This window comes from Lagopus muta, chromosome 6 (assembly GCF_023343835.1).
Source record: "Lagopus muta isolate bLagMut1 chromosome 6, bLagMut1 primary, whole genome shotgun sequence".
In the NCBI taxonomy this organism is placed as follows: domain Eukaryota; kingdom Metazoa; phylum Chordata; class Aves; order Galliformes; family Phasianidae; genus Lagopus; species Lagopus muta.
The window spans coordinates 9,289,180-9,315,364 of record NC_064438.1 but is presented as its reverse complement, the minus strand read 5'-3'; the positions used below and the strand labels follow the sequence as shown (position 1 = coordinate 9,315,364).

Genomic DNA, 26,185 nt, shown 5'->3' with positions numbered 1-26,185 from the left:
CCCCAAGTTAATTCACTTTGGTGGATTTCTCTGATTCACGTTGCTTAGAAAAGTGTTCAAGCACCCATGCTGCCATTGCAGACGTTTAGCAGTGCGTCACTGACGTTGTCACTGAGCACCTTTGCAGTTTGGTTTGCAGCTCAGTTACCAAGGGGTCTGTTCTCAGTAACGCAGCTCACCTTTTAGAAGTGGTTTGGTGCTTTAAGATAAATTGGACGCCAGGTTCATGAAGGCTGATAGTTCTCAGGTTGTTGCCCTTCATATCGTATCAAACTAAATGAAGGTTCCAAACGTGTGAAAATTAAAACTCAAGTCCTTGTGGAAACAGATGGAGTCGTGTGTGCTCATAGATACCCTATGCGAGTTTCAACAGCGCACCGATGGAGGCAAGTCTTCTCGTGTTGCTGGTGCAAGAAAATCTCGGTCACCTGGAAACAGGTCACTTTTCTAGCAACTCCATTAGAAACACAAAGGCAAACCGGTCCGGTGACATTCCTGCAATCGCTGAAAAACAATCAGTGTTGTGGTTTCTGACTGCAGCCCTTCTTGAGGCTGTAATTGGAGGCTCTGCCTCGCCACGGGGATCAGGGGAGCCATGGTAACACAACACTGAGGCGTGTACACTCACATACGCTCTGCCTTGGCAGAAAAGTGGAAAACGTTCCCGAAACGGCGGCCTTAAGGAGTGAATTATAGTTTCCTCTGCCAAGAAGCTAACTGCTTTGGAGTTACATGTCTGTATCAGGTCTTCATTTTTCATTTCTGTTTCCAAGTACATAGAATTGTGTCTGTAGTGCTAATCTGCCCTCTCTTGCTCTCGGACTCCTCTCTTTGTTGACCAATACGGTGGGGGCAATGTACTGAGCCCTACCAAGTGTCAGGTTCCAACAGGACAGCATGTTGGATGGCTCGTGCCTCTCCAAATTCAGTCCCTTTGCTCTCCTCCCTGGAGCTGTGTGCTCTGATAGGTCTGAAGGATCAGCGAGGTTAGAGGGCTGGCTTTATCTGATCTTCACGGTGAAGGTGTTGGAGGAGCGATGTGAGTTATTGTGTGTAAATTAGCATAGGAATGGACTTAGTAACAAAAAAATCTGTGATTGCTTTGACTTTGGCTTTTGAAACTTGAATTTCAAGGCTGTGTCCCTTTAAAAATTTGTTTCAGCCAAAAGTAAAGTGCTTTCTATGGTGAATTTGACTAATTTGCCTGTATCTTGGTTATGTCTTAAATCATGAAGTAATTTTTTTCATTTTATTAATTACAAACATACAAATGGTTTAATGCACTTGCTTTGGAAAACACATGTAGCATTTTGTCTGGAGGGGTTAAACACATGCAAGAATATAGGTAATATGGAAGCTAGTTCAAGCAACTGAGTCTGTTTTAAATATCATGAGGTACTGAGTGCTTCATAATTTATCTCACAGCTTACACAATTTTCCCAGTTTTTGCCAGATATAGGTACAACACGTGTCACGTGTTCATGGCATCTCTGAATGAGGCTCTCAATTAGATAGCTTTGGATTCCAGCATTCAGCATAAGTGTAACTTACAATTTTTGTACTCTTTCGTAACTTTCCTGTGTGTACTTCTTTTTTTTTTCAGGCGAAAGGCCCTTTAAGTGTCCTTTTGAAGGCTGTGGCAGGTCATTCACAACATCTAATATTAGAAAGGTTCACATCAGGACACATACAGGTGAAAGACCTTATTACTGCACAGAGCCAGGATGTGGGAGAGCTTTTGCCAGTGCAACTAATTATAAGAATCATGTGAGAATACACACAGGTATGTGGATGGTGTTTTATGTTTTGAAATGGATCCTGCTTGTGAGAGTCTTCTTTTTTGAACGCTGTTTTGGTGCACTGTAGTTGGATGTAGTCATGTTTAGGTGACTGGACCTGGTGCCTTTGTTTTGGCCTCACGTGAGGGAAGATGAGCATAGTTTGGCTCACCTTTGTGAGTCTCCCATTCACTTGGATTGTATTTTCAAGATTCTGAAATGTAAAAGCTAGTGATAGCCATATCATCTTAGAAGCCTTGCATGTTTATAGATGCACGGATAAGTTTCATGCAGAACTTTTGTATCAGATCAGCTTTATGGTATGTAATGTAATTTAGACATTTGTTTCATTGATTTTTTTTTAGGATTTTTTTAAAGGAACAAAACTGTCAGTGCTGTGCAAAACTGGTGTTTAGGTTGACACCTTTGCAGAAGCTCCAAGTTCTGTGTCACTCAGTGATGCAGTTTGCATTTGCCTTCATCCTCAGTATCAGTTTCTAAAGATTCTATAAATTGCAGCTTTTAGACTGCATCATCCTATACTCATAAGGAGAACATTTTATATGGAATGGGAGAAAAAAGGGCCCAGCTTTCACTGGCAGATTAAAAAAAGAAAAGACCAATGAGAAGCTGCGTTGATAAACTTAGTGAGCTAGAGCTTCACTGTTGCCTTTGAAATTGAAATTGGCTTGGTAGTGGAAGTGTGTCACTAAATACCTTACAGATTCATTGACAGTTTTGTTTGTGCATTCTGGATAACATTCTCTCCTTCTCTTTGCCATACAGGGGAGAAGCCCTATGTCTGTACAGTTCCTGGTTGTGATAAACGTTTTACAGAGTATTCCAGTTTATACAAACATCATGTTGTACATACTCATTCCAAACCATACAATTGTAATCACTGTGGAAAGACATACAAGCAGATTTCTACACTTGCTATGCACAAGCGGACAGCACATAATGACACAGAGCCCATTGAAGAGGAACAAGAGGCTTTTTTTGAGCCACCTCCAGGTTAGAGTTTCAGTCTTTGAATCTCTTGTAACAAATGGGCTGGATAATATTATGCTGCTTATAACCAAGGAAATTAAAGTATAGATAAAAATCTGAAGTACTTAATAAAAGTTATTTAACTTCTTTGTAGGACTTTTTAGTGTGCTGGTCAACTTGTAAACAGAAACCGAGAGAGTAATTGACCAGATCATAAACTGAGTTTATAGCAGGCTGGAGATAAGAGAGATTTGAGAAATCTGAGCTGCAGTCCCAGCAAACCTGCTATAAACAATTCTGCTATAAACGTGAACTGTGTGAAGGGACCTGCAAGAGTCTAAAGTGCTTGTCTGCAACCTACTGGATTTTTCTGAGGCACCACAGTTGCTGGAGGTCTTTTATCAGGAATAAAGGCACTGCTTTGTGAAAAGGAAAAATCCGTTTGTGCAGCACCGGGATACTGTGGTGGTTTTGTGACAGTTAAGAGCAGAGTTAATAGCAGTGTCTGTGAATTTAGGTCCTAGAGGCAAAGACGAAAATAAGCTAAGAATGTTTGTCATGTCATGAGTAGTATCTTGTGACTATAAAAATGAGGTTAGAAGAAATGCCATGAGAGAACAGTTATCTCTTGCCAAACTGTGATTTGTCTGAAGATAGAAAATGCAGATGCAGAGGGCTCTGTTTTACTACGTGTATTTGGGAAACAGCACTGAACGCCTCAAGCAAATTTGCTATAGTCTCATGCCATCTTTTGAGGGAATTATAGGATTCTTTTACTGAAGTTAAACATTTATTAAGATAATTAACTGAAATCTTCACACAAAGGCATCACTGTATTCCTCTGCCTGTTTGTTAATGAGTAACTTTTAGAAACTGCCATTTGTGTTCTCATGAAGGCTCCTGCTTGGAGAAGTTAACATTTAATGTTTGAATTAGAAATAGTTTGTTGCCTTTTTAATGTTTGAGTATACACTAGTAATATATTTTTGTTGTGAGTAGCATTTGTACGTCTTTTCTCATCTTTCAACTATCCCTTTTCCACTGAAGCGTTTCGAGACCATCAAACCAGGCTGGCATTTATTCCTTGTTGGTTATCTTTCCTGCCTGCATTTGGAGTATCCAGACTAAACTACTCTCTTGCCTTCTTTGTATCAAATAGGTCAAGGGGAAGATGTCCTGAAAGGCTCGCAAATAGCCTATGTGACAGGTGTAGAGGGAGAGGACGTCATTTCTGCACAAGTTGCTACAGTTACTCAGTCAGGGTTAGGTCAACAAGTAGCGCTAATTTCCCAGGATGGAACCCAACACGTAAGTAATTTTTTGCTGAAGAGGTGACAAAAATATGTTGAGAGTTTCTGCTCGTGTGTCTGATAAATGTGTGCGTTGATTTCTCATGGGGAGAAACTTATTTGAAGATTATGCTATATGCTTAGGATTGGATCTCCTCTGGAACACCTAAATTCCACCATAAATTCTCTTACCTAAAACTATATTAATACGATCTTAGGCTTTTTGGTCTATTCTGTTGTCTTTATCACTTAAAGACTCTGGAAGTCCTTTATGCTCACAATATAGGCACAGGCTGTATAACAACTGTTACATGTGCAACATAGTTGCTGAGGTTTTCCAGAGTTTCCTGGTTATTCTGTTAGTATCTGATGTTAGTAGAATAATATCACTGATACCACTGCTGCCTCGTTTGCAGACACTTGTTAGGAAAAATAATCTACTTAGTTCCAGTGCATGTTTTACAAACTGGTATATTCAATTCTTACAATTTTTAACAAGAACATGAGAAGATGAGGAAATAGGATAATACTGCCTCTACTCGAGAGTTCCTTTGGATAGCTTTTTTTGAGGAATGGGTAGGAAACCCACTGAGAGTGGATTTCAGCACAGTTCTTTAGTTTAACTCTGCTGGTACATTGAATGCATAATGGGAAAAAAATCATATTTCAAGTGAGGAGGTAGCTGCTGCACCAGTAGGATATGAAAAATATCTTCTAAATTGTAATTGGAGATGAAATATTAAAGGGGGCTGTCACATTGCAAGCCCTGACCACTGCAGCAGTACTAAGGAACCAGCATTTTTACCCCTAGAAATGAAGGCTTTTAGAAGCCATAACATGGAGTTCTTCTCATATCTATTAATCCTTCAGCTTGGTTTCAGTTCTGGAATGTTTTATTGCCTTCTAAATCATGCAAATCATCAGATCAGTAGCTGATTCCCTAATACATTTATATTGGAGACATCAGTAATTTATATCAATTTTTAAATGATTTTTTTAATTGGTGGTTTTAATTACCAAACCTCTTTAGTGTCTCCATTAAGATAAAAGCATGTGATGCAACTTGAGTCTCACTGTCCTGTTGTGTAAGATGCATGCATAGATAACCTTGCATGCAGTTCTTTGGGGTATGATTAACTGACATGGAGCTCTAGACTCTGATGGGAAGCACACAACTCTTTCTCATTGCTGGGCCATAATTATATTTCTGTAAAGAGATACATGTGTCTGAAAGATGGTGGGATGTTAGATCTCCATCCATGTTTGTGATGAGGGCTTTTCATCCAAGACTGGGAATTGGCCAGAGAGTGACAGTGATCCTCAGGAAATGCATGAGTACATCAAGGAAGTGGAATAATAGCTGCTATAACTTGTGGACAGGATGTTACTGTAAATGGGACTTACAGTATTTCTTTCAGCGCTGTCGTGGATAAGTTGCCTTTTAATTCTGGATTGTCAGGCAGTTTGTTTCACATGAGGAAGGTGAAGTTGCACCATCTGCTGCTGAATCAACTAGCAGGAATGTGTTTGATGAATGCTGCTACAGTGCAAATGCAAACTCTGATTTTTTTTCAAACCTCAGTTAAAAACATCTACCTGAAAACAGCATTATGTTGCTGAAAGCTAAGCCTCAGGTATGACTTGAGCAGCGATTAAACCTTCTTTACTTCAGGAACTGTGTTATGTTTCAGGTCAACATATCTCAGGCAGATATGCAGGCCATTGGAAATACAATCACTATGGTAACACAAGATGGCACCACTATCACAGTCCCTGCCCACGACGCCGTCATCTCTTCTGCAGGAACACATTCTGTAGCAATGGTTACTGCAGAAGGCACCGAAGGACAGCAGGTAAAAAATTACCCTGTGTACATAGGTAATGTTCTTTTTGAGATGGTATAGGCACAAAAGTCATCACAGTATTCAACACCAGGCTGTGTCATTCCCATCAGAAGACTACAGTATGTTCTATCCCGTTAGTATCAGCAACAGGTTGCTTTAGAAACAATAAAAACAAAAACAAATAGAATTAAAAAAAAAATTGAGGTACCAATTTGATAATTCTCGTAGGTCTGCATAAAACAAGACAGAAATGCTAAGCATTTCTCCCAGAGTCACACAGTAAATAAGTGGTAAAGCTAAACATAGGATCCAGTGTGAATTTATTGCTTAATATTATGGGATTGTAATCTGTTTTGCAAGGAGGAAGTAAGTATATGTTTGCAGTTTTGCTATTAATATACAGTAGTTAACTTTTTTAGTACAAATAGAGTGATACAGCTTTTAATATTTAAGTGAAAATACATCCCACTGTTCTAAAACTGTGCCATGTGAAAATGAATATATTTACTTCTCTGTATGAGTGTGTGCATGCCCTGCACGTGTAGATAATCATGGGCTTGCAGATACAGCTACTGAACTTCTGTGCTGTACTGAAGATACTTACGTTTTGAGGGCTAACAGATGACGCTGACAAACAGTGATGTAACCTTTCTTAAAAGATGATCTGCTCTGCAGGATAAAACTGTGTCATGAAAAACCATAGCTTTGAATGTAACTTTAAGTTTGAAGATTACAGTTGTATGAGGTGAATAGCAGTAATCTGGAACCATCCAGTTGATTCTCATTCTTTGGTCCTCAAGGTTGCCATCGTGGCTCAAGACTTAGCAGCGTTTCATAGCACCTCATCAGAAATTGGACATCAACAACACGGGCACCATTTAGTGACCACAGAAGCTCGGCCCGTTACATTGTTGGCTACATCCAACGGAACACAAATTGCAGTACAGGTAAAGTGAAAAATGGTTTTTGGAGTGTTTCTTGCTTCTAGAGTTAGAAGTTCCTAGTAGTATAACAAAATCAGTCTAATCAGCTTGGCTCCCCTGAAAAAAAATAGCCAGTAACCATATAGTTTTGTATTTTAAAGAAGAATAATAAGCACCTGGTTTTCCAAATCTACTTGTAGTACTTAAAAATAAATAAATGAAAGGTTGGGGAGGGCTGAAGTTAAGGACAGATGAATCTTCCACTGAAGAATGATGCATGTTCTGTTTGGGAGTCAGCAGGTCTTTTGTGGAAGAGTGTGTTCCTTCATCCTTCAGCATTCCATGTCAAGGTGATCAGGAATGCTACATTATCAAAGTTGAATTGCTATGAGCACGCCCATACAGATAAAATGACTAAAGTTGTTATTTGAACCCTGAAATGCTGATAGCAAAAAAGTGTGAACAGTCATGTAGAAAAAGCAGTAATTGGAGATCTCTCTTTTTAGTTGCATCTACAAGATAATAATTTCCTCTCTACTGTAGAGCTGAACAGTGTCATGGAGACCATTTCTTTCTATAATTAGAATTCTGCAATAGGTTTACATTGTATATATTATATGCTGTTGTTCCATAGAGCTTATTTTCTCAGAAGAATTAAGGAAACTGGAAGTTTGTTTGGTTTGCCACATCTAAAATGTAATTTAGCGGCTACTGTAATTTCAGAAGCCTTATTTTAGCTTTGTTATGTCTGTCAAGTGAAATTATTATCTGTCTGAATTGTCTGAATTATTACATGTAATGAAATGTATTTACCATGCAGCAATTCTTTTTTTAGTTGAAGAAACTAAATTTGGTAAATACAAAGAATCTCAGTTAAATCTGCTATCAGAGCTACCTGCTACCTCCTGGTTTCCATGCTGTTATTGTAGATGACCCAGGTGATGAACAGTGCTGATCACACTTATTTGTGCTCGCTACCCATCGGGATCTTTGCCTTTGGTTTCATCTTACAAATCTGTAAAGAAAAATTAATCTGTGTGAAATTTTAGGTTGATTTATGTTTAAATGCATTTGTTTCAGCTTGGAGAACAACAGTCTCTGGAAGAAGCCATTAGAATAGCCTCCAGAATACAACAGGGTGAAACACCAGGAATTGATGATTAACTTCTAAAACTGCTACCAGAACAATAGAGTGAAAGGTATTTTATTTTCAAACAACAGAAGTCCATGCCAGCAGCAATCCACAAAAACTTTGAAGTTCCCCTCTCATCGATACTGTGTACACATTTTATGCAAGAGCAAAGAACGTTTTCTAAGCGTTGTGTACATAACCCTGGGAATGGACTGACATCATCTACTTCCAACTGTTGTATATTCAGGAATATGGAATTAGGATTATCTAGTAAATTTCCTTGTTATCCTTTCATCAGATTTCAGACTGGTCTACAAGCAAGTTAAAAACAAAACAGAAGTATTGGAGTTAATTTTTAGTGTCATGTACAATAACAAAGGCATTACTGAATATTTGAAGTGTTGTAAAGACTATAACAAAATCACAATTTCAAGAGCCCTTACAAGTTGTAAAGAAGACAGAGCCTGTTCAGTTGTTTTCCATAAATGGAAAAGACGTGGATTTTGAGCCTCCTGTAAACCTTCATACTTTGATTCGTTTCATACAGATTTGAATACTCTTTAGATTACCCACCCCATCTCATTCATTGTAAATACAGATTGTTAATGCTGGAAGTGCTAATTGTATTATCTTTAAATTGGATTGTGTACAAAGGAGAAACTTTGGTTGTTCAATATTAAAAGAAGTAAATCTAATGATTTCGTTTCTTTACATATTTTACTTAAGATGTTACTCTGGAATTATTATGCAATAAAAGATAACAAGATTGTATTATCTAGATAGGATGATATTGTTCTGTGACATACTGTTTTACTTTTGGTGGGACAAGTGAAATTATTTATTTATGGCCTTGTATAATTTTTTTTCCAAAGTTTATTTATCATAAATCTCAATTTTTAACTTACTCATTTTGACCGCGGTCCACTGAAGTATAAGAAGTAATCAGTGCTAAGAGTTATTTTCAGCATGCTGAAGCACTACAGAAATAGTTTAAAAGCATAATCAGTCAACTGATTTTGATTAAAAGTAAACTAGGAGTTTTCAAGAGGAATGTGTTCAAACGGTGCATTTGGGGCATAAACACGTGTATTAACCGTCTGTTTTCAGCAGTTCTGAGTGCCTGCACTACTGTTTGTTACCTACGATGTGCTGATAAGCAGTGATTTTGAAAATCAGGACACAAGTTACTAGGAAAAAAAAGGATTAATTAAAGATTCTGTAAGTACAGTGCTCCTCTCCACCTACCATTCTATAAAGGAAAAAAATTCATTGTAGATAAATCTAACACGGACTGTAAGATGTAACTTACAACTTTTTATACAGAAAAATGCCTTTAATGGTCTTGTTAGTAAGCTTGTTGAGCAAGTTAAACTTCCTTGGCTTCCTGTAAGATTCAGTGCTTGCTTTAGATGAATGTCGAGAACACTTCTGAAACTGAAGCCCCACCTTTATCCTTCTCAAGGAAAAGATTAAACATCTTGGGGGTAAAAAGTCAATCTAGTAATCATTTTGTATGTCTTGTGAGGGGCTTGTTTTGCATTTAAAAAAAAAAAGTTAATAACTATGTACTTGGAGGTATTTGACATCAAAAAGGCCACGCTGAATATAATGTGATTGACTACATCGATACGGGTTGCAGCTTTTAATGCTTTTCATACAGATGGCCAACTGCAAAATGCTGTGAGAGAACACAGTGCTGTGGGATAAAGGTGGTCAAAACAGACCTTCAACAGAGCTGTTACGAAACAAAACTTGAAAACGTTCAGGTTGTCTGCAACCTTCCTGTAGGATTGAGGCTGTTTACTTACTTAGGTGCCAGATTTCCTGAAATTTTAAGTAATTTTGATGTCCCATGGAGATAAACTGTACTATGCAAAGAGGTTAATTACATGTCAACTAGATCAGTTTCTTAGTTTTTACGACCTTTTAGAAATTAAAGATGTATCATTTGACATGAAAGTTCAAGTTTTTTTTTCTTAAATTTCATTGCTAATAGTTTTTGGAAACACTGGCTGGAAGTGACTTAACGAAGAAATAACAGTGCCTCTCATTTCCCAGGACACTTTCTGACCACTGTACAAATGTGAGTATTGCTTCTTCCTTCATACTAGTTAGTTTCCCGCTAGGTATTAAAAACATTGATAAGGAAGCTTGATAAGCTTGATAAGGAAAAGCTGCAAAATATTTAAGTAATGTTTCTTGTATCTTACCAGTTGTTCTTGCAAAACTCCCGCAATCAAAGGTTGTGCTTCCCCCATAGCTACCCCTATAAAGGAAAACATACTTAAATACTGAGTAAACAAGGCAGACTGACTTAGACTGCTTAGTCTTGAAAGAGAAGCAGAGATGATTACATGCATTTTCAGTGGGAGTATGTATGTGTAACAGACTTGTTTTCAGAATGGAGAGTCCTCTGCGATTTTCTGCTGGTTTCCCAGGCCTTGGAAGGGAACCTTCTTGTGAGCATACATCACCACTGGAAGGTTCTGTAGTGGAGATCACACAAGTTGAAAGTGGGTGAGGAAGGGATCTTGGTGAAAAGGATTCCAGGAGGAGGCAGCAAAGAACATGCCCAGAAGGGCTGGGTGTTAGGCAGTAGAAATCTCTTATTTTTGCTATAGATTTTACTTCTCTTTTTGAATGTTCTGTTTCAAAGGGAGCGACGCACTGGGAGAAGGAATTGTACAAGAGGGATCCTATGAAGTAGAACAGCCCTTCCTCTTAGAAACTGGCTCCCACATTTCCAGCGTTCCCAGTCACAGTTTTCTTTCAGACTTGAATTTCAGCCCTAACTCCTTCCTTACAGGAAAAAAACAACAAGCCATCTCTAGACTTGGCAGTCAGCATTGGGGGATTTGCTTTTCTTTACAGTAGTTCAGTGCCTCTCCAGATAGTAAAAACAGAGAGGCAATTATTAGAGGTGCTCCAGGCTGATGACCTTTTGTGCCAGAGGCATTGTGCATAACAATGGGACAGTTTTTACCCTAAACAGCTTAATGCCAAAGCACACATGAATGGGCTGAAGCTGCGAGACTGTGTTTTTAGAAGAGTAAATCCTGCAGCCTGACAACAAAGTTGTAGAAAGCCATAATCCCTGATAGTATAAGTAATCTCAGCGACCAGTCAGCTGACTGATACCAGAGATATTCAGGCACAGTATAGCAGGAACAAGGACATGTGATGTCTGCCTAGCATACAACAGAAGGAGAAAGCTAATAGTCCAGATAAACAAAATGTAGGAGCTTGGAGGGCAGCTTTTCCTGAACTTTACTCTAGCTCCTAACCTTCATTAAATTGTGGGGATGTTCTGGCTTCCCTGACTGTCATGTCGTAGTAGAATACTGAAAAATCCCTGTGTGCTCCGTGCTTCTCAGGAAGCAGAGCTGAGAAGCTTTAATCAGTTTCAACCACTAGGAAAAGATGGCAGAGTAAAGATGTCAAGACCTGTTTGAATCCAGCAACTTAACAGCTGCATACCTTAGGGTGACCACAGCTCCAGCTTAACCGGAATGCATAAGTGCCCTATGATGAGCCCATCGCAGTCACTTAGTTTGTCTTTGAAGGGTAGCAATAAGATGTGCAGCACAGATTTCAGCAGTTTTCATGTATAGCACAAGTGAAAGTAAGAGTAGGGCAGGCAGGAAAATGATTTCTGAAGGGGCAAGCTCTAAATTTCTAGAAAAAAGGAAAACCAGAAATGAAGGGTACTTTGTATTCTATGCAGCTGTTTACAGTTGTTTGAGACTTCAGAAATATACTATTTCACTCTTTCTCATTTCTTTCTCAAAAATACACCAGAATTAACACGTGCCTTGTCTGCACAGATGCAAATGCATGAATTCAGCTCACTGTTGATAATAATGTACTCCTATTTTTGCAAATCAGTATGTATTTGAATAGTGGATCTTCCAAAAGTAAATTTTGCTCCATTGGATAAAAGCCTTCTGAAGTCTGAACCTATATGACAGGAGACCAAAAGCCCGTCTTGGTTACTGTGCCTTAAACAGTAAACTATGCTCCATAAAATAAGTTGTATAAATCAACATTTTTTGTTGTCATGTTGTGTATTTGAAATGTAGCTTAGGTGTTTTCAGTAGTTTTGATGATCCTTTGATGTTCCTTTGATGTTCCTTTGCCAGCAAAGTTCACATGGCCAAAGGAATATCTGACAGTGCAATTAGACTATCACCTTTAACAGTAATTGGCTGGCACCTGACCCCACTGTTACAGTGATAGCAGACCTTTCCAACTGAAGAGCTATATTCAAAGCAGACTTCATTATCCCAACAAGCATACAAGCTTATATCAACAAGGAAGCATTTTGTCCTGCATAGCCTGTGTGTTTTTCTCTAATGGAAACGTGACCCTCTGAGCTTCCACCCAGCTCAGGTTTTGAAGAACTAAGAGACTCTGTCTGGATTCATTTTGTTCTGTTTCAATTATTTGAAGCATTTTACTCAGAAGAATGACAAAACGTTGATACTTTTTGAGCACAAATGATTGCATGGGGAAAAAAAAAAAGGTCCTAGTAAGTTTTTGCCTGCTTGTCTGCATCTGTAAGAAACGCTTGCAAGATATCTTACATGAAATGATACATACAAGAGATTATTAAAATAAGTTGCAATAAATTTGAGAAAAGGCAGAGTACTTTTATGATTTTCTATGTTTCCTGGAGGGAAAAAGACAAAGGTTAGAGATGCCAGGGAACCAGTAGTGACTTTTGTTTATGTGCATGGGACATTCTGAGGCTTTTAATCTTCTATCACAACGATTTTAACTTCACTTTGGCCCAGGAGAGGGGCATTCTCATTGTACCTGCTGTTGTCAGCCATGGCAATCATTCTTTCTTCAAACTACAAGAGTGTAGTACAGCACTCTGCACATTTCAAGAGAATTTCTGATCTGAATACAACACACAGGACCAGATTGTTGTGCTGTTTTCTTTGTAACCAGAGGCAGAAATGCATGCAGAAAGGGTGTCATTAAGGCCTGATGAACAGTGTATGCTTTCACTGTTATAGACAAATATTGAGGAACTGTGCCTGACTGCTTGGCAAAATCTGTGTTGCTTTTTTTTTTTTTTTTTTAATATAACTAATTTCTGAGTATTTTCAGATCATTTCATTTGAATTCCTTTATTTTGGGCCTAGAGTTTCTTCTTTGATAAGCTGTCAAATTCCCCTTTCTGTTGTCTACCTCCATCTCTTGCTCTTGCATTCACCCAGGCAGTTCAATTAACATCACTGAGAAATGCTTTATCTGCATGAGAAGTATGGGCTAAAAAGTAAAAGGTCTGGCAGCATCAAGTACAAGCTGCTGTAGAGTTTCTAATTTTCATAGAAGCAACCTGACCTCCCTTTTCTTTGGCTTTTTCACTTTGTTTATCCTTCTCATAAAATGAACCAGTTTCAAGATTATGCTGGCTGCTCTACAGTGGGTTTCATCCAGTTTTTGGCAGAACTCTTCCAATTTGATCACAGTGGTTTTGGGGGGCTGCAGACAAACTTGTAAGTGGAGGAAATCCTGGCAAGTAGGCACTGTACTCCCTTCTGTGGCAGTTTCCTCTGACAGCTAGACAAATTGGCCATTGTTTCACTTCTTTCCCATTCATCATTGTTTGGGTTGTCCTGCTACCCACGAAGGAGAGAACTGTTTCCCTTTGAGCTTGAAAACTCCTAGTTAAAAGCTGTTGGTTACCAGTGAGTGTGCTGCCCCAGATAAGCATTTCTGGTAGCAGAAATCTTGAGTGCACAGGACTGATACACTTTTTCATTCAAAAGCAAGTAGTTTTAAAAAAAATGGCAAATGTATTCTGAAAATAAATTGAATTCATAGACATTGCACTATTGCTAGGTAAGTGCTGCCTGGACATCAGGTGTACATTAGGTGGACATCTATTCATGGGATCAGATTTTTATTTAGCATGATCTATAGAAGCTCAAAGGTGCAATTTAATGAGCTTCAGAGAATTAGGGCTGAATTTGGCTCCAAGAGTATAGTGCAGTAGATGACCACCTCTGTTCCCTGCTCACTTCTTTCTGTGCCAACCTCCTCTGCTAATGTATTCCCTATGGAAACGGACTCTGCAGTGTTTTTTTAGGCTGTTGATAGGCCTGGTAATGTTAGTCCTTGTTCATGTTGGGCAGGGCAGCTGTGTGACCACACTCATGCTTGAGGAGAATCAACTTTTCTTCAATGCAACTATTGGTAGTCCCATCAAAATACAGCAGAAACACAGCTCATGCAGATTCAGGATGGCACATAGGCAGAAGCTTTGAATTATGTGGTCCTTTTACAGCAGCTACACATTCTGTTAATAGTTGCACATTTATTCAATACTTCCTTTTCTTATCTGCTGTCAGTTTGGAAATAAACTTTCTTTTTAAACAATTGGGTTTACTTTGTACATTTCTTTTACCATTCCTTTTTTTCCACTTGCATTTTTCTCTTCATGTTCTTTAGAACTATTTCCTCTTCCTCACAAACTCATCCTTGTTCCACTTGATGTTGTCCTATTTAAGCTGTTATATTGATCAGCAGTAAAGTGGTTACTCTGTAGGGGCTTCTGAAGTTCCTTTTGCCACTTACCCTCATTAAATAGCTGTGTCTGTAGACTCCAGAAAGCAGTGCAGCAATATTTAGGCTGTTTGGGAAGGAAACCACAGCTTTTACTTTCTTTCCCTCCTTCTCCTCCCCCCCCCCCCATATTTTTTTCTTGCAGGGGGAGAGGGAGAGAGAAAAGGGGCAGCTTTTTAATTGAAAGCTTGTTCTTTAACCTTTTATAAAGAAAACTTAATATATGAATGAAGCAAGCCACAGTTTTGGGTCCTTTATAAGGAACTACTTTTCATCCTCTCCTGTGGACCACTGATCAAGATGAAAGCTGTATTTATTTTAAAGGCCTTTTTGTATTCCAGCTATCTTGAAACTCAAATACTTGAGTTGGTATCTGCTATGCAGTGCATTCATGTTCTGAATGGGACATTATTGTAGTTCTGAATTATTGCAAGGCAAGTGTTTGTACAGCACTTGGCTTAGTGTAGCCATCTCTGTGTAAATGATACCCAGTTCTTTTTATATAGGTTACGTTGTTTGCCTTCAGTTTTCAGAAATTAGTTTCCAGGTTTCTGTAATCTCAGAAATTGTGTTCTTGTAGATTGTCACAGGTTGCCTGAAAACAAAGAAGTACCTTCAGCTTTCAGGGGATCAGAAGTGTGAGCAGTGCATGGGATATGATGCTGAAGTGGAAATGTTCCTCCAGCAGAAAAACTAACGGCCTTTGTTCCTTGAGATGATGGTGGAGCTCTAAGCAACCCCACCTCGCTGTGCATCAGCTGGGAGTGCGGTGAGGTACTGAGTCATGTCAATGGCCAACACGTTCAGTCACATTAATTTAAGGCGCTCTATGCTTGTGCGGCACCAGGTTCGTCCCCAGGGCTCTGCTCCTGCACATCAGGTACCAGCAGTTCTCAAAGAGAACACGTCAGAGTGCTATCTTTGCTTTATTAACCGCGTGTTGCACAGTGCGGGGCAGCGATCCCGGCGGCTGCGACCCGCGGGCCCTTTAAAAGCTCCCGTGCGAGCTGCCGGTGACCGCATGGTGCCGCATGCGACTTCCCTGTGCCTGCCAGCAAATAAACGCGTTGGCTGAAGCGCGCTGAAAGCTCATTTTCTGTTTTAGCTAAAGAACAGCGCCCTGGACTAGCTGAAGTGCGGCGTGGAAATGAGACTTCGGAGCGCTGCCGTGCCGAGGAGCAAAGAGCTCGCCGTGAGGCGGGTCCTTTTGGAGCCCGAGGCGGCGTGGCACGGCACACTCGAGCTCCCCGCCCGCTCTCCGGGCTGTTCCGGCCGGGCCCGGCCTGAAGCGCCGCTGCCGTGTGGGGCCGCGCCCCGCGGCTAAGATGGCGCCGGGCCGCAGAGCTCGGACGTGTCCGTGCGGCCGCCTCGGGGCGCGTGTCGGGTAGCGGCCCCGCCCCCCCCAACCGCCCGGCGGAGGCTCGAGCGCGCGGCCGCGGCCCCGCCCCCCTTCTCTCCTCGTTCGCGCCAAAGCTTTCCGTGACGCGAGCGCATGGCGCTCCGTCCCCGCCCTCCATGTTTTCAAACGGAGGGGCGGGCGCGATTGGCTGGCGTGCGCGCCACGTGACTAACGGTCGCGGGAAAGCCGCGGAGTCCGAACAGCGCGAGGTGCGCCGTGCCCGCGGGCAGCGTCGCGCGGAGCAGCCGGTACCGCGCCCAGGGCGGAGCGGGGCTGAGGCGTCGGTGCGGCTCAGTCGGCCGTGAGCGGGGCTCGCCGAGCGGCGGGCCACCATGAGCTTCCTCAGCCTGCAGCCGACGGCGCCGCCGCGGCGGGTCTCGGCCCGACGGGCGGCCGCCCCGATCCGGCAGAAGCTGCTGTTCCACAGCGGGCACAGCGACTGCGAGGAGGAGGACGAAGACGAGGAGGAGGAGGAGAGCGGCAGCAGCGGCAACAGCACGGGCGAGGACTCGGCCTTCCAGGAGGCGGACTCGCCGCTCTCGGCGGCCCGCACCCCGGCGCGGGGCGGCCCGCCCCTGCTGGAGGAGGAGGAGGAGGAGGAGATGATGGAGCCCGCGGCCGCGCCGCTACCGGACGAGGGGGACTCGTGGGAGGAGGAGGGCTTCGGCTCCTCGCCCGTCAAGTCACCCGGCGCCTACTTCATGGCCGGCTCGCCTTCGCCGCCGCCGCCCCACAAGGGTCGCCGCTCCGGCGCGCGCTCCCCCCCCGCATCCGGCGGCGGGCGGCTGCCGCCTGCGTGGCGACGAGCCTGGCTCACCGCTGCCCGACTACCCCGGCACGCCGCCGCACAAAACATTCCGCAAGCTGCGGCTCTTCGACACGCCGCACACACCGAAGGTGAGCCAGCGAAGGAGCGGGCGGGGCGGCCGTTACCGGGCGGGTGGAGAGGGGGGGGCGGTGCCCCTCGCGTCCGACGGTTGGAGCGTGAGGCCCGGCGCGGCCGTACGGTGACGTGAGGCGCGGGAGGCGCTCCGCCCGGCCCGAGGCGGCGGCGGAGCTGCGGGCGCCTCGCTGTGAGCCGCCGCTGCCGCCGCGCCCGGCGGTGCGGACGCGTGAGGCGGGGGCAGAAACTCGCCGCCGTTCCCGTGCTCGTGGCGAAGGCGAAGTAAAAGTGAAATGATGTTCCGCGCTGATAACGTGGCGGCGTTCTGTCCGCCGTTGTATTTTGCGATTTCGTTTTTCTCCCCGACTTTTCCCGTAAATGAGGTTTTCCCTGCGGCTTAGCGCCCTGCTTAGATAAGGCGAGGAGGGAGATGGGCTTACGCCAAGTAGGAACGAACCGTTTGGGGATGCGAGCGTGTGACGCTTCAACCAAACGGCTTAACGCTGAGTTTCGGCCTTGATGTTAGATTAGTCGCCCAAATTCCACGCTGGTTATCTCGGGGAGGTTACCTTTGGAATTCGGAAAAATCGGTGACGTTATCCAGTGGGAACGCAGAACCGTGCTGAGAATCCATAGGACCTTGAGCGTCCCCATCTAGTTTGGTTTTGGAGAGCACAGCTGGGACGCTCTGCGTGCATACCTTCCCTCGGGTCCTTCAGGCTCGGTACGAGGCTGGTTGGACGAGGTGGTGCTCCTGCTGGGATGCGGTAGGACGGTGGTTAGCAGCCTCGCGAGGCGCTAGGAGGCTCGGCTGCGAGCTTCTGTGCACTATTAGATGGAATCATAGAATCATAGAATCATAGAATCACCCGGGTTGGAAGGGACCCCAAGGATCATGTAGTTCCAACCCCCCTGCCTAGCAGGGCCACCAAACATACACATTCAGATCAGGTTGCCCAGGACCCCGTCCAACCTGGCCTTAAACACGTCCAAGGACGGGGCATCCACAACCTCCCTGGGCAGCCCGTTCCAGGGCCTAACCACTCTCCTAGTAAAGAACTTCCCCCTAACATCTAACCTAAATCTTCCCTCCTTCAACTTAAAACCATTTCCCCTAGTCCTGCTGTTGTCAGCCCTTTTGAAGAGTTTACTCCCCTCCTGGGTGTAGGTTCCCTTCAGGTATTGATAGGCTGCAATGAGGTCACCCCGCAGCCTTCTCTTCTCCAGGCTGAACAAGCCCAACTCCCTCAGCCTGTCCTCATAGGGGAGGTGCTCCAGCCCCCTGATCATCTTAGTCGCCCTCCTCTGGACAAGATGGACAAGTCTTTGATTTGAGGGTGTTCAGTTTTTGCTTTAAGCTTGCCATAGAAAATTTGTGACCTGGTCTGTGTAGTCTAAACTCCATATTGCCTATATAAAAACTTTGGGTTTTTTTTTTTTTTATGTCTAAAGCAATATTAAGTCCATAAATGTCTTTTCTATCTTTTTTAAATGCAGAGTTTGCTTTCTAAAGCCCAAGGACTGGGCTCCAGCTCAGTCAAACTTCGAGGAGGCTCTCTGTTTATGAACGTTGGGAGGTCAGAGAAGCAAGACTCAGATATTAGACAAACACCTCATGTGAATATTAATCCCTTCACTCCCGATTCCATGTTCCTTCACAACTCTGAAGGGCAGTGTCGAAGGAGGAAGAGAACGCACTGGAATGAGTGAGTAATATGTCTCCTTCTTTGTAAAGTTTGTTTCAAACTGTGTCTGTGAGAACAATTTTCTTGGTAAATCTGTTAGCAATGTGATATAGAGAGCTTGTGCATCTTTGAGATGCGTGGTAGTGTGGAATAACCATTTAGAATCAGATCTTCTGGTTCTACATGGCAGAGAAGGATCAAACTGTGTCCTGCTGTCAGAACTGCACACAGGGCTGTTTCTTGTGGAGGGGCGAGCACATTAAATAGCAGCATGAAACATGAGAGAAGAAATAACGATGGTGCTTGAGCTTTTTATGAGTTTGTTTTGACTTTCTGCTTATAAGCACCTCGTGTTCAGTTAGACTAAACTTGAGGGGCATGGGAGACCTGTATCTCACAGCAATCAGTAGGTGCTAGACTTGAGCTGTAAATAATTGCCATTTTAATTCTGCAAAACTAACAAGTGTGAATTCCAGCTCTTGTGGAGAGGACATGGAAGCAAGTGATGGAGAGCCCGAGGATGAAGCTATCAGACCTGCTAAGGTAACGAGCTTTTAGAGCTTGATGTGAATTTTGGCACTTTGTGTCTCTGCACATCTTAGTGCTTTCCTTTCTAATCTCTGCAGAGGATCACAATCACAGAAAGTAATATGAAGTCACGGTATGCAACCGAATTTCATGAGCTGGAGAAGATCGGATCTGGTGAATTTGGGTCTGTGTTTAAGTGTGTGAAGAGGCTTGATGGCTGCATTTATGCTATAAAAAGATCCAAGAAGCCCTTAGCTGGCTCAGTGGATGAGTGAGTATTTCCTATTCTTCCAAGCCAACCTTTGGTGCTTTTTGGTGTGATTGTTTTGTTTTTCTTCTAAATACTGTACGAACTTAAGAAATTGGGGAAAAGAGGTTACTTGACCACAACAGATTTATCTCAGTATTCTAAATGGAAACAGATTGCTCTTGTTTGGAAATAATAATAATAAAAAATAAATCTCACTTGCGTTATGGCAGACTGTATGAATAAACTGTGCTGCACTGATGCTTGAATGCATAGGGAAATCAATGTTCCCACAACTGGGTGCTCATCTGTGTTGGGTCTGAGTGACATACAGATCGTCAGGCATTTTTTTGGATCAGCCTGATGTTCCTGACTTTTTTTCCCCGTATTAAATGCTATGTTAGTGTGTGCTGCTCAAAACTGCCTACTAGGCCAACACAAGAGAAGTTAATATTGTTCAGTCGTGCTCATGGCCCAAAAACTTATTTATAATCCTGGCTTATTGTTCTGATCATTTTTTTTCCTAAAACTTCGATGATGCTTCTGAAAACCTGCTGCTGAGAGTGGCTGGAAAGCAAGTAATGCAAGTGGCAGCTCTCTTAAGATTCACCTGCAACAAAGCCTGATTTTTAATGTTCAGTGTACTTAGTCTTTTAATGCAAAATAAATGGCTTTAGCTGGTTGGACGTAAATACAAACCCAGTGTAAGGTGCCACAGAGATGAACATGAAGATACTTATTTCAAGACATGGTATGAGTTTCAATATCAAGCTGAAACTGAACTAATTTCACCTCATAACATTCCAATGTGCTGTTTTTTATGACTGTAACAGGCAAAATGCTTTAAGAGAGGTTTATGCACATGCAGTACTGGGGCAACATTCTCACGTAGTAAGATACTACTCTGCGTGGGCAGAAGATGATCATATGCTTATACAGAATGAATACTGCAATGGTAAGTACTGTTTATTAATCAACCTGAACTTGTTTAATAACCTGACGTTTGTAGACACCTGTGTACCTCCAAATTGCTAGCATTAAGCAAGAATTGATTGCCCTACCCATAGCTGGTGCTATCAATGTCTCAAATGTGTTTTATGTGTTCCTTTCTGTTGCAAAAGGGATAACAGCTGCATGAAGCAAGAATAACAAAACTGCAGATAGCGTTAAGCATTTAAGAATATTGGAGCTACACTGAGTGTCTGTGAGCAGCAAAGTTGTTCATTCTTTTGTATAATATCTCAAGCTGGAATAGTGACAAAAGGTTTTCCCCTGAAGATTGCAGGAATTGCTATATAACTTGCCAGAGGTTTAGGAGATAGAGAGAGATGTTTGTGATCTGTTATCATGTTGATTTGCATGGTGACTGTAACAGACTATGCAGGAGGAAAAAAAAAAAAAGAAGTAACACATTACATGACTATAAAAGAAAGAGATGATCCATCTGATTTACATTTCCTATGCATCATCAGCAAATTTTTGATGATAGATCTGCTACTAATTCTGGAAGTTGGTTGTACTTAAATTTTGGAAGTTGTCATTACTTTCTCAATTGTCTGATGTTTAAAAAAAAATAAATGTTTTCTTTATTTTCTTTAATGTCTTTTCTAGGTGGCAGTTTAGCCGATGCCATAAGTGAGAATTACAGGAACATGCGTTATTTTACTGAGCCAGAGCTGAAGGACCTACTGCTTCAGGTGGCTCGAGGCTTAAAGTACATACATTCAATGTCACTGGTACACATGGATATCAAACCTAGTAAGTGTTAACTGCTTTAATCTGCTGATAGCTTCCTCAGTTAACTTAATCTGCTGTAGACAAATGAGCAGTTAGCCACACGTTATTAACTGTAAACTGTTCATTGAAGTTCTAAGTAGCAGTACAAAGATGTCAGTTATGAAGTTGGCTAGCAAATTTGAGCTGTTAATGAGTTTATCTTGGATCTTTTTGTGTAATTGACTCTTTCTCCCATAATATTTGGCTGTTCTCCCAGCAGAGAGGCACAGAGTGAGAGTGTCTGTCTGTGTGCTGTAATTTCTTGCTTGAGGAGTTGAGTATGCGACTAAGTTTCTGTATGGCTACAATAAATGAGTGAAGCCACGTAAAGCAAAAATTAGACTCGAACTTCTTTTTAACAGCTGTACTCTTTTTCAGGTAACATTTTCATATCCAGGACATCGGTGCCAAACACAACTTCAGAAGAAGGTGATGATGATGAGTGGTCATCTGATAGAGTCATATTTAAAATAGGTAAGAAGCAGCTAGCTTGTGCTTAAGAGCCACATCACGTGCATTTCTGAGAAATAACTCGGTGTTTTTGCAGGTGACCTTGGTCATGTAACTCGAGTATCAAGTCCACAAGTGGAAGAAGGCGACAGCCGTTTCCTTGCAAACGAAGTCCTACAGGAGGTAGCTGTCCTTGTGAAGATCTTGTGTTAGATCTGTGTGCCGTTTTCATTATTGATTTGCTGTCTGCTGCCTCCTTGCTGAGGGAGAAACCTGTAAACGATTTCTCCCTGAACACTGGAGGAAATGTGATGTGGATGTGTTCAGTGTTGATTAGTCTGTCTGTCAGATTTCTTGTGTTGCTGGTTAGTGACTAATAAATGTATTCTTTATTTTTGAAGAACTACACCCATTTGCCAAAAGCAGATATTTTTGCTCTTGCTCTAACCGTTGTCTGTGCTGCTGGGGCTGAACCTCTTCCGACTAATGGTGACCAATGGCATGAAATTCGACAAGGAAAACTACCCAGAATACCGCAAGTGCTTTCTCAAGAACTGCTGGATTTACTGAAAGTAAGTGCTCTTGTTCCAGCTGCTCACTCATTTGTGGTTTACTCTATTTACTGGCCTTAACTAGAGTGACTTATTTTCTCTTTTCCAAGGTTATGATCAACCCTGATCCAGAGAAAAGACCTTCAGCCGTGGCGCTCGTCAAGCATTCAGTGCTGCTGTCTGCTGCAAAGAAGAGCGCAGAGCAGCTGCGGATAGAACTGAATGCTGAAAAATTCAAAAATTCACTCTTGCAGAAGTAAGTAATTCTTTGGGGTCCTTAAGTATAACTTAGTTTCTCACTGTTTTTCATGAGTTTGTTGTGGTTGACTGCAGAAAGGATAATTTGACAGGCTGTGCAGGTTCGTAAGGAGAGGTTTGCTGAGGTAATTTTCTTGCTAATATAAAGACGAAATTATTTATTTTTTAAATCAAATGAAAAGGAAGTTGGCTTAACTTCAAACTTAGTGATGACTGCTGGCCTTGCAATGAGCATCTGCTTATAGTTTTGTCCCTAAAAAAAAAAAATAACTGAAGGTAAGAATGACTTCAAAGGCCTGCCTCTGCACAGTAATTTTCAGTTGTATGGTGCTCTGTGAATTAGCTCAAGTAGGGTTTTTTGTGTTGTGTTCTTAGTGTGCTTATCTTTGGCTCGTTTAAGATAATACTGTTTATGTGAGTTTTCAGTGGAAGAATCATTGTAAAGAAACTCAGCTCTTGTATCACGTCCTTCATTGGAAGGAAGAATGCAAGATTAGACTTCTAGGGAAGAACAAATGTGTTGTAAATCTTAATTTTCTGGTAGTGGCGTGATGGAGGGGTAGACGTGCATGTCTGACTGACCTCCGGTCTTTAAAGGAAATAGATTTTAAAAATGGATTGCGTTATTTCAGTGAACTGGCACAGTGTTCATACAGAAAGGATGAGGTGGGCCACTGGTGTTAATAACGCTCTGGCTTGCAGAAATAGGCCTGGTCAATTGAACAAAAGCATGCAACTTAATCATTTTTCCACATTCAGTTATCACTGATGGCAGACTGAGTTGAAATGAGTATTACATAAGGTTAGAAAAACTAGTGAGCTATGTTGTGTATAAATACTTCAATTGACAGCAGTTATTTTGGCTTTTATAAATACAAGCAAAACCCATTGAGGAGCTGTTAAAGGTTTTTATCCCAAACTGAATGGCAAATCTCTAGTTCTGAACTGCTGTAATTAATCTGAAGTGCTTACTGTGACATGCATGTAGGCTCCCACTGGTGTTTTGTTAAAGTGTGACTTCCAATGTCTTGCAGAGAGCTGAAGAAGGCACAGATGGCAAAGGCTGCAGCTGAAGAGAGAGCTCTGTTCACTGACAGAATGACAACTAGATCCACAACACAGAGTAGACCATCTCGACTCATTGGCAAGAAAATGAACCGCTCAGTTAGTCTTACTATATACTGAGTTCTGAGGTCCAGAACAACTACTGAGAATGGCTATAGCATCTCTGCTGGACTGAAGCCTGAGGATTTGAAGGGAGCGTTCAATTCCTGGTTTCTTGTCCTCTCTGGACAGCATTGCTAGTTTTACAGGAATTGCTTGTGGGTTTTTAATTTCTACAGTATGGCTGATGAGCTGTATTGGCCTTTGAGATAATGGACTCGGTTACTATCTGTAGAGGATCCTGGATGTTAATCCACAGATGTTTCAGTTACACTGTTAGATGTCACATCGTCCCAGGGTTAACCACTATAGTGGTGTGCTGCTTTTTAGTGTTACAGCATTGTAGTAAGAAGTACTATCCATAATGATCTTTAAGAAGGAGGGAAGGGGACTTGCTGTGTTACTTGTTTTGGAGCAGAGGGGAGTAAATTTTGACAGACGGGCTTTAAGGCCACCTATGCTCGGTGTACCTGATGTCAGGTAGACTTCTATTGTGAATTTTATTTGTATATTCAACTGGGAGCACTTTGTAGGCATTGCATAAACCACAGCTTAGAAACCTGTGGAATTAAGTGCCATGTGGAACTGCTGCTATTTTAGTGTTTTGTCCTCGCTGTAAACTGTAGCATTAAAACAATCGTTCTTGTGTTAATAGGCTTCTTGTTAAAACAATTACACGAATCAAATCTAAGCTGCATTTTAGTGAAGGCAGCATTTTTCTCTTGAAGCTAGTGCATTGTGAAATAATGCACCAATTTAATACTTGGACTCTACTAGTGTAGTGCAATTGTTAATGTCTTGGCTATTGATGTTCTGTAATCCTTTCTAATAAGGTTCTAATAAGGTTTCTAAATGTTGCTTCATTCTCTTCAGTTTTTCATTCTTGAGACTCTTGTATATTTTTTTAATGTTGAAATATCTGTAAATAATTGTTTAGTGTAAGTGTTCAGGTTGTTCTTCATTGTTCATGTACATAAGTTTAACTGTGCATATAGTATACTATAGTGAAAATGCAGTCTGGGATGCCAACAGAAAAATTCGGACTATTCAGTTTTAAGTTCCCAAACAAACAGTGTGGCCATTGAAACTTGTACTGATGTTGGCTCTAGGTTAACAGATGTTACTAAAAAATAGAACTGTTCTTGTAACTGGCTTGTTTCTTCATTAATTTTAGTGTAAACAGTGTTTCTCCCATTTGTGCTCTGTTTGTTTTTACTAGTGTTGAATTTGAATATTAAAGTTACAAGTTGTGTTTAGTAGTGTCCTACGCTTATTGAAACTTTATAGTTGTGGAAATGAAACATTGAGTCTGGAACGTGGCAAGTCTGGATTAGATTTGCTTCCTATTCTTATCTAGTGCATCGTGATTCCCTCGCAGGAGAGTGGGAGCCACTGGTAGTTATGTTAGGGGCAAAAGCAACACAGTCTGTCTGTGCTGGTGTGTATCAACAGCAGTCTGTCTCTACAGCTTCAGGAAAGCACTGCGAGGTGGGAAGCTGAAGCCATGGAGTTGGAACTGGATGAGCTAGACACGAAGACTTAGGCAGACTGGAGGAAGACGTGCTGCTTCTGAGGTAAGGAGGAAAACTCAAATTGCTGAGAATGGGAATTGTTAATGCAGAAGCTTGAAAGGAAACTGGCAGGAACTGGATGGAATGTGATAACAGCAAATTTTCTGTGGTGTGGATGTAAAATATTCATATTCATATATGTAGTATATGTGAAGAGGTGACCTACTTTAAAAGTAATAAAGGCTTAACTGACTAGCCTATTTAGCAAGCTTTTAGGTTGCTGTATTAAAAAATAAATTGAGGGTGGCTTTGCAGAGATGTTGTATATGAGTTGAGTGGACCAGCAAAATTTAACTTCACAATTTTTTGTATTAACTGCTAAGTATTCTTTCTGGGAGGTGTTTTGGACCTCTGTATATGACAATGAAATTCAGAGGCTTGTTTTAATTGCTGAATAAGCAGTTCTCATCAGTAAAAACTGATAGACTGGAGTTCCTTTAAGATTTGACTTGGCGTATATGATACAGTCTTCATCTGTGTTGAGACCTCTGTTAAAGCAGGCTTCTAAGCAGTAATGAAAATTAAGCAAATTTAGCTTTTTTTTGCTCACGCAGTGTGAATAAATCAAATTACTTACAATAATTACCTGCTGTTACTTCAGATTGTTGCTTCAAGCTCATAACATCATTACAGATTTGCTGTACAAACAAGCTTTATGCTGTGCCTGCGTGGATGTGCTGGTGGTGGGTTTTGTATCTGTAGTGTAAGTGATGCCCAGCATAAAATTCAGAACTGAAGTGGCTTTAGGTTTTTAACTTTCCCCCATTTGTGAAGGAGAATGTTTTAAAAGGAACTGAGTTTTTTCAGTGGTTTGCAGGAGCAGTAAGAATGGTGACGTTTTATCCAAAATTTTAATGGGAACAACTTTCCTGAGTCAGGCCAATGGTAATGCTGAGAATCCTGACTTCTGTGGGAAGAGCCAGAGAACTTCTGAAATGTGTCAGTGCTTTATTTCCTTGAATATTCATAGCATCCAGGGATTTGAGGTTTAGATACTTGCTGAGTGAGGTGTCTCTATTTTACTGCCCTTGAAAGATTTCTTTAATAGAAACTTAAAGTAATTGTGGTAGCTTATAAATTTAATGCAGGAAAGTTTAGGCAAAAACTGTAGAGATGCACGAGCCACCTTTTCAGGGGGAAG

The 26,185-nt window shown here is 41.7% G+C and overlaps 2 protein-coding genes across 7 annotated transcripts in view; both read left to right on the top strand.

Moving 5' to 3' along the window:
* Positions 1-9,482, top strand: part of ZNF143 (zinc finger protein 143) — a 33,677-nt gene extending 24,195 nt beyond the window's left edge. For all 6 annotated transcript variants that reach the window (XM_048948643.1, XM_048948641.1, XM_048948640.1 and 3 more), the window contains 6 exons: positions 1,604-1,783; positions 2,565-2,792; positions 3,928-4,076; positions 5,749-5,910; positions 6,702-6,848; positions 7,905-9,482. In XM_048948643.1, the coding sequence (XP_048804600.1) occupies positions 1,604-1,783; positions 2,565-2,792; positions 3,928-4,076; positions 5,749-5,910; positions 6,702-6,848; positions 7,905-7,988 (950 nt within the window). In that variant the 3' untranslated portion in view covers positions 7,989-9,482. The remainder of the gene's footprint in view (positions 1-1,603; positions 1,784-2,564; positions 2,793-3,927; positions 4,077-5,748; positions 5,911-6,701; positions 6,849-7,904) is intronic.
* Positions 9,483-16,087: 6,605 nt separating this feature from the next.
* On the top strand, positions 16,088-24,729 carry WEE1 (WEE1 G2 checkpoint kinase). The gene is given in 12 exon segments (XM_048949351.1): positions 16,088-16,692; positions 16,694-16,828; positions 18,312-18,520; positions 18,976-19,042; positions 19,126-19,298; positions 20,108-20,229; positions 20,886-21,032; positions 21,429-21,524; positions 21,598-21,683; positions 21,902-22,072; positions 22,162-22,307; positions 23,344-24,729. Coding segments are annotated over 12 exon segments (1,932 nt in total). The 5' UTR covers positions 16,088-16,263; the 3' UTR covers positions 23,495-24,729.
* The last annotated feature ends 1,456 nt before the right edge of the window (positions 24,730-26,185 follow it).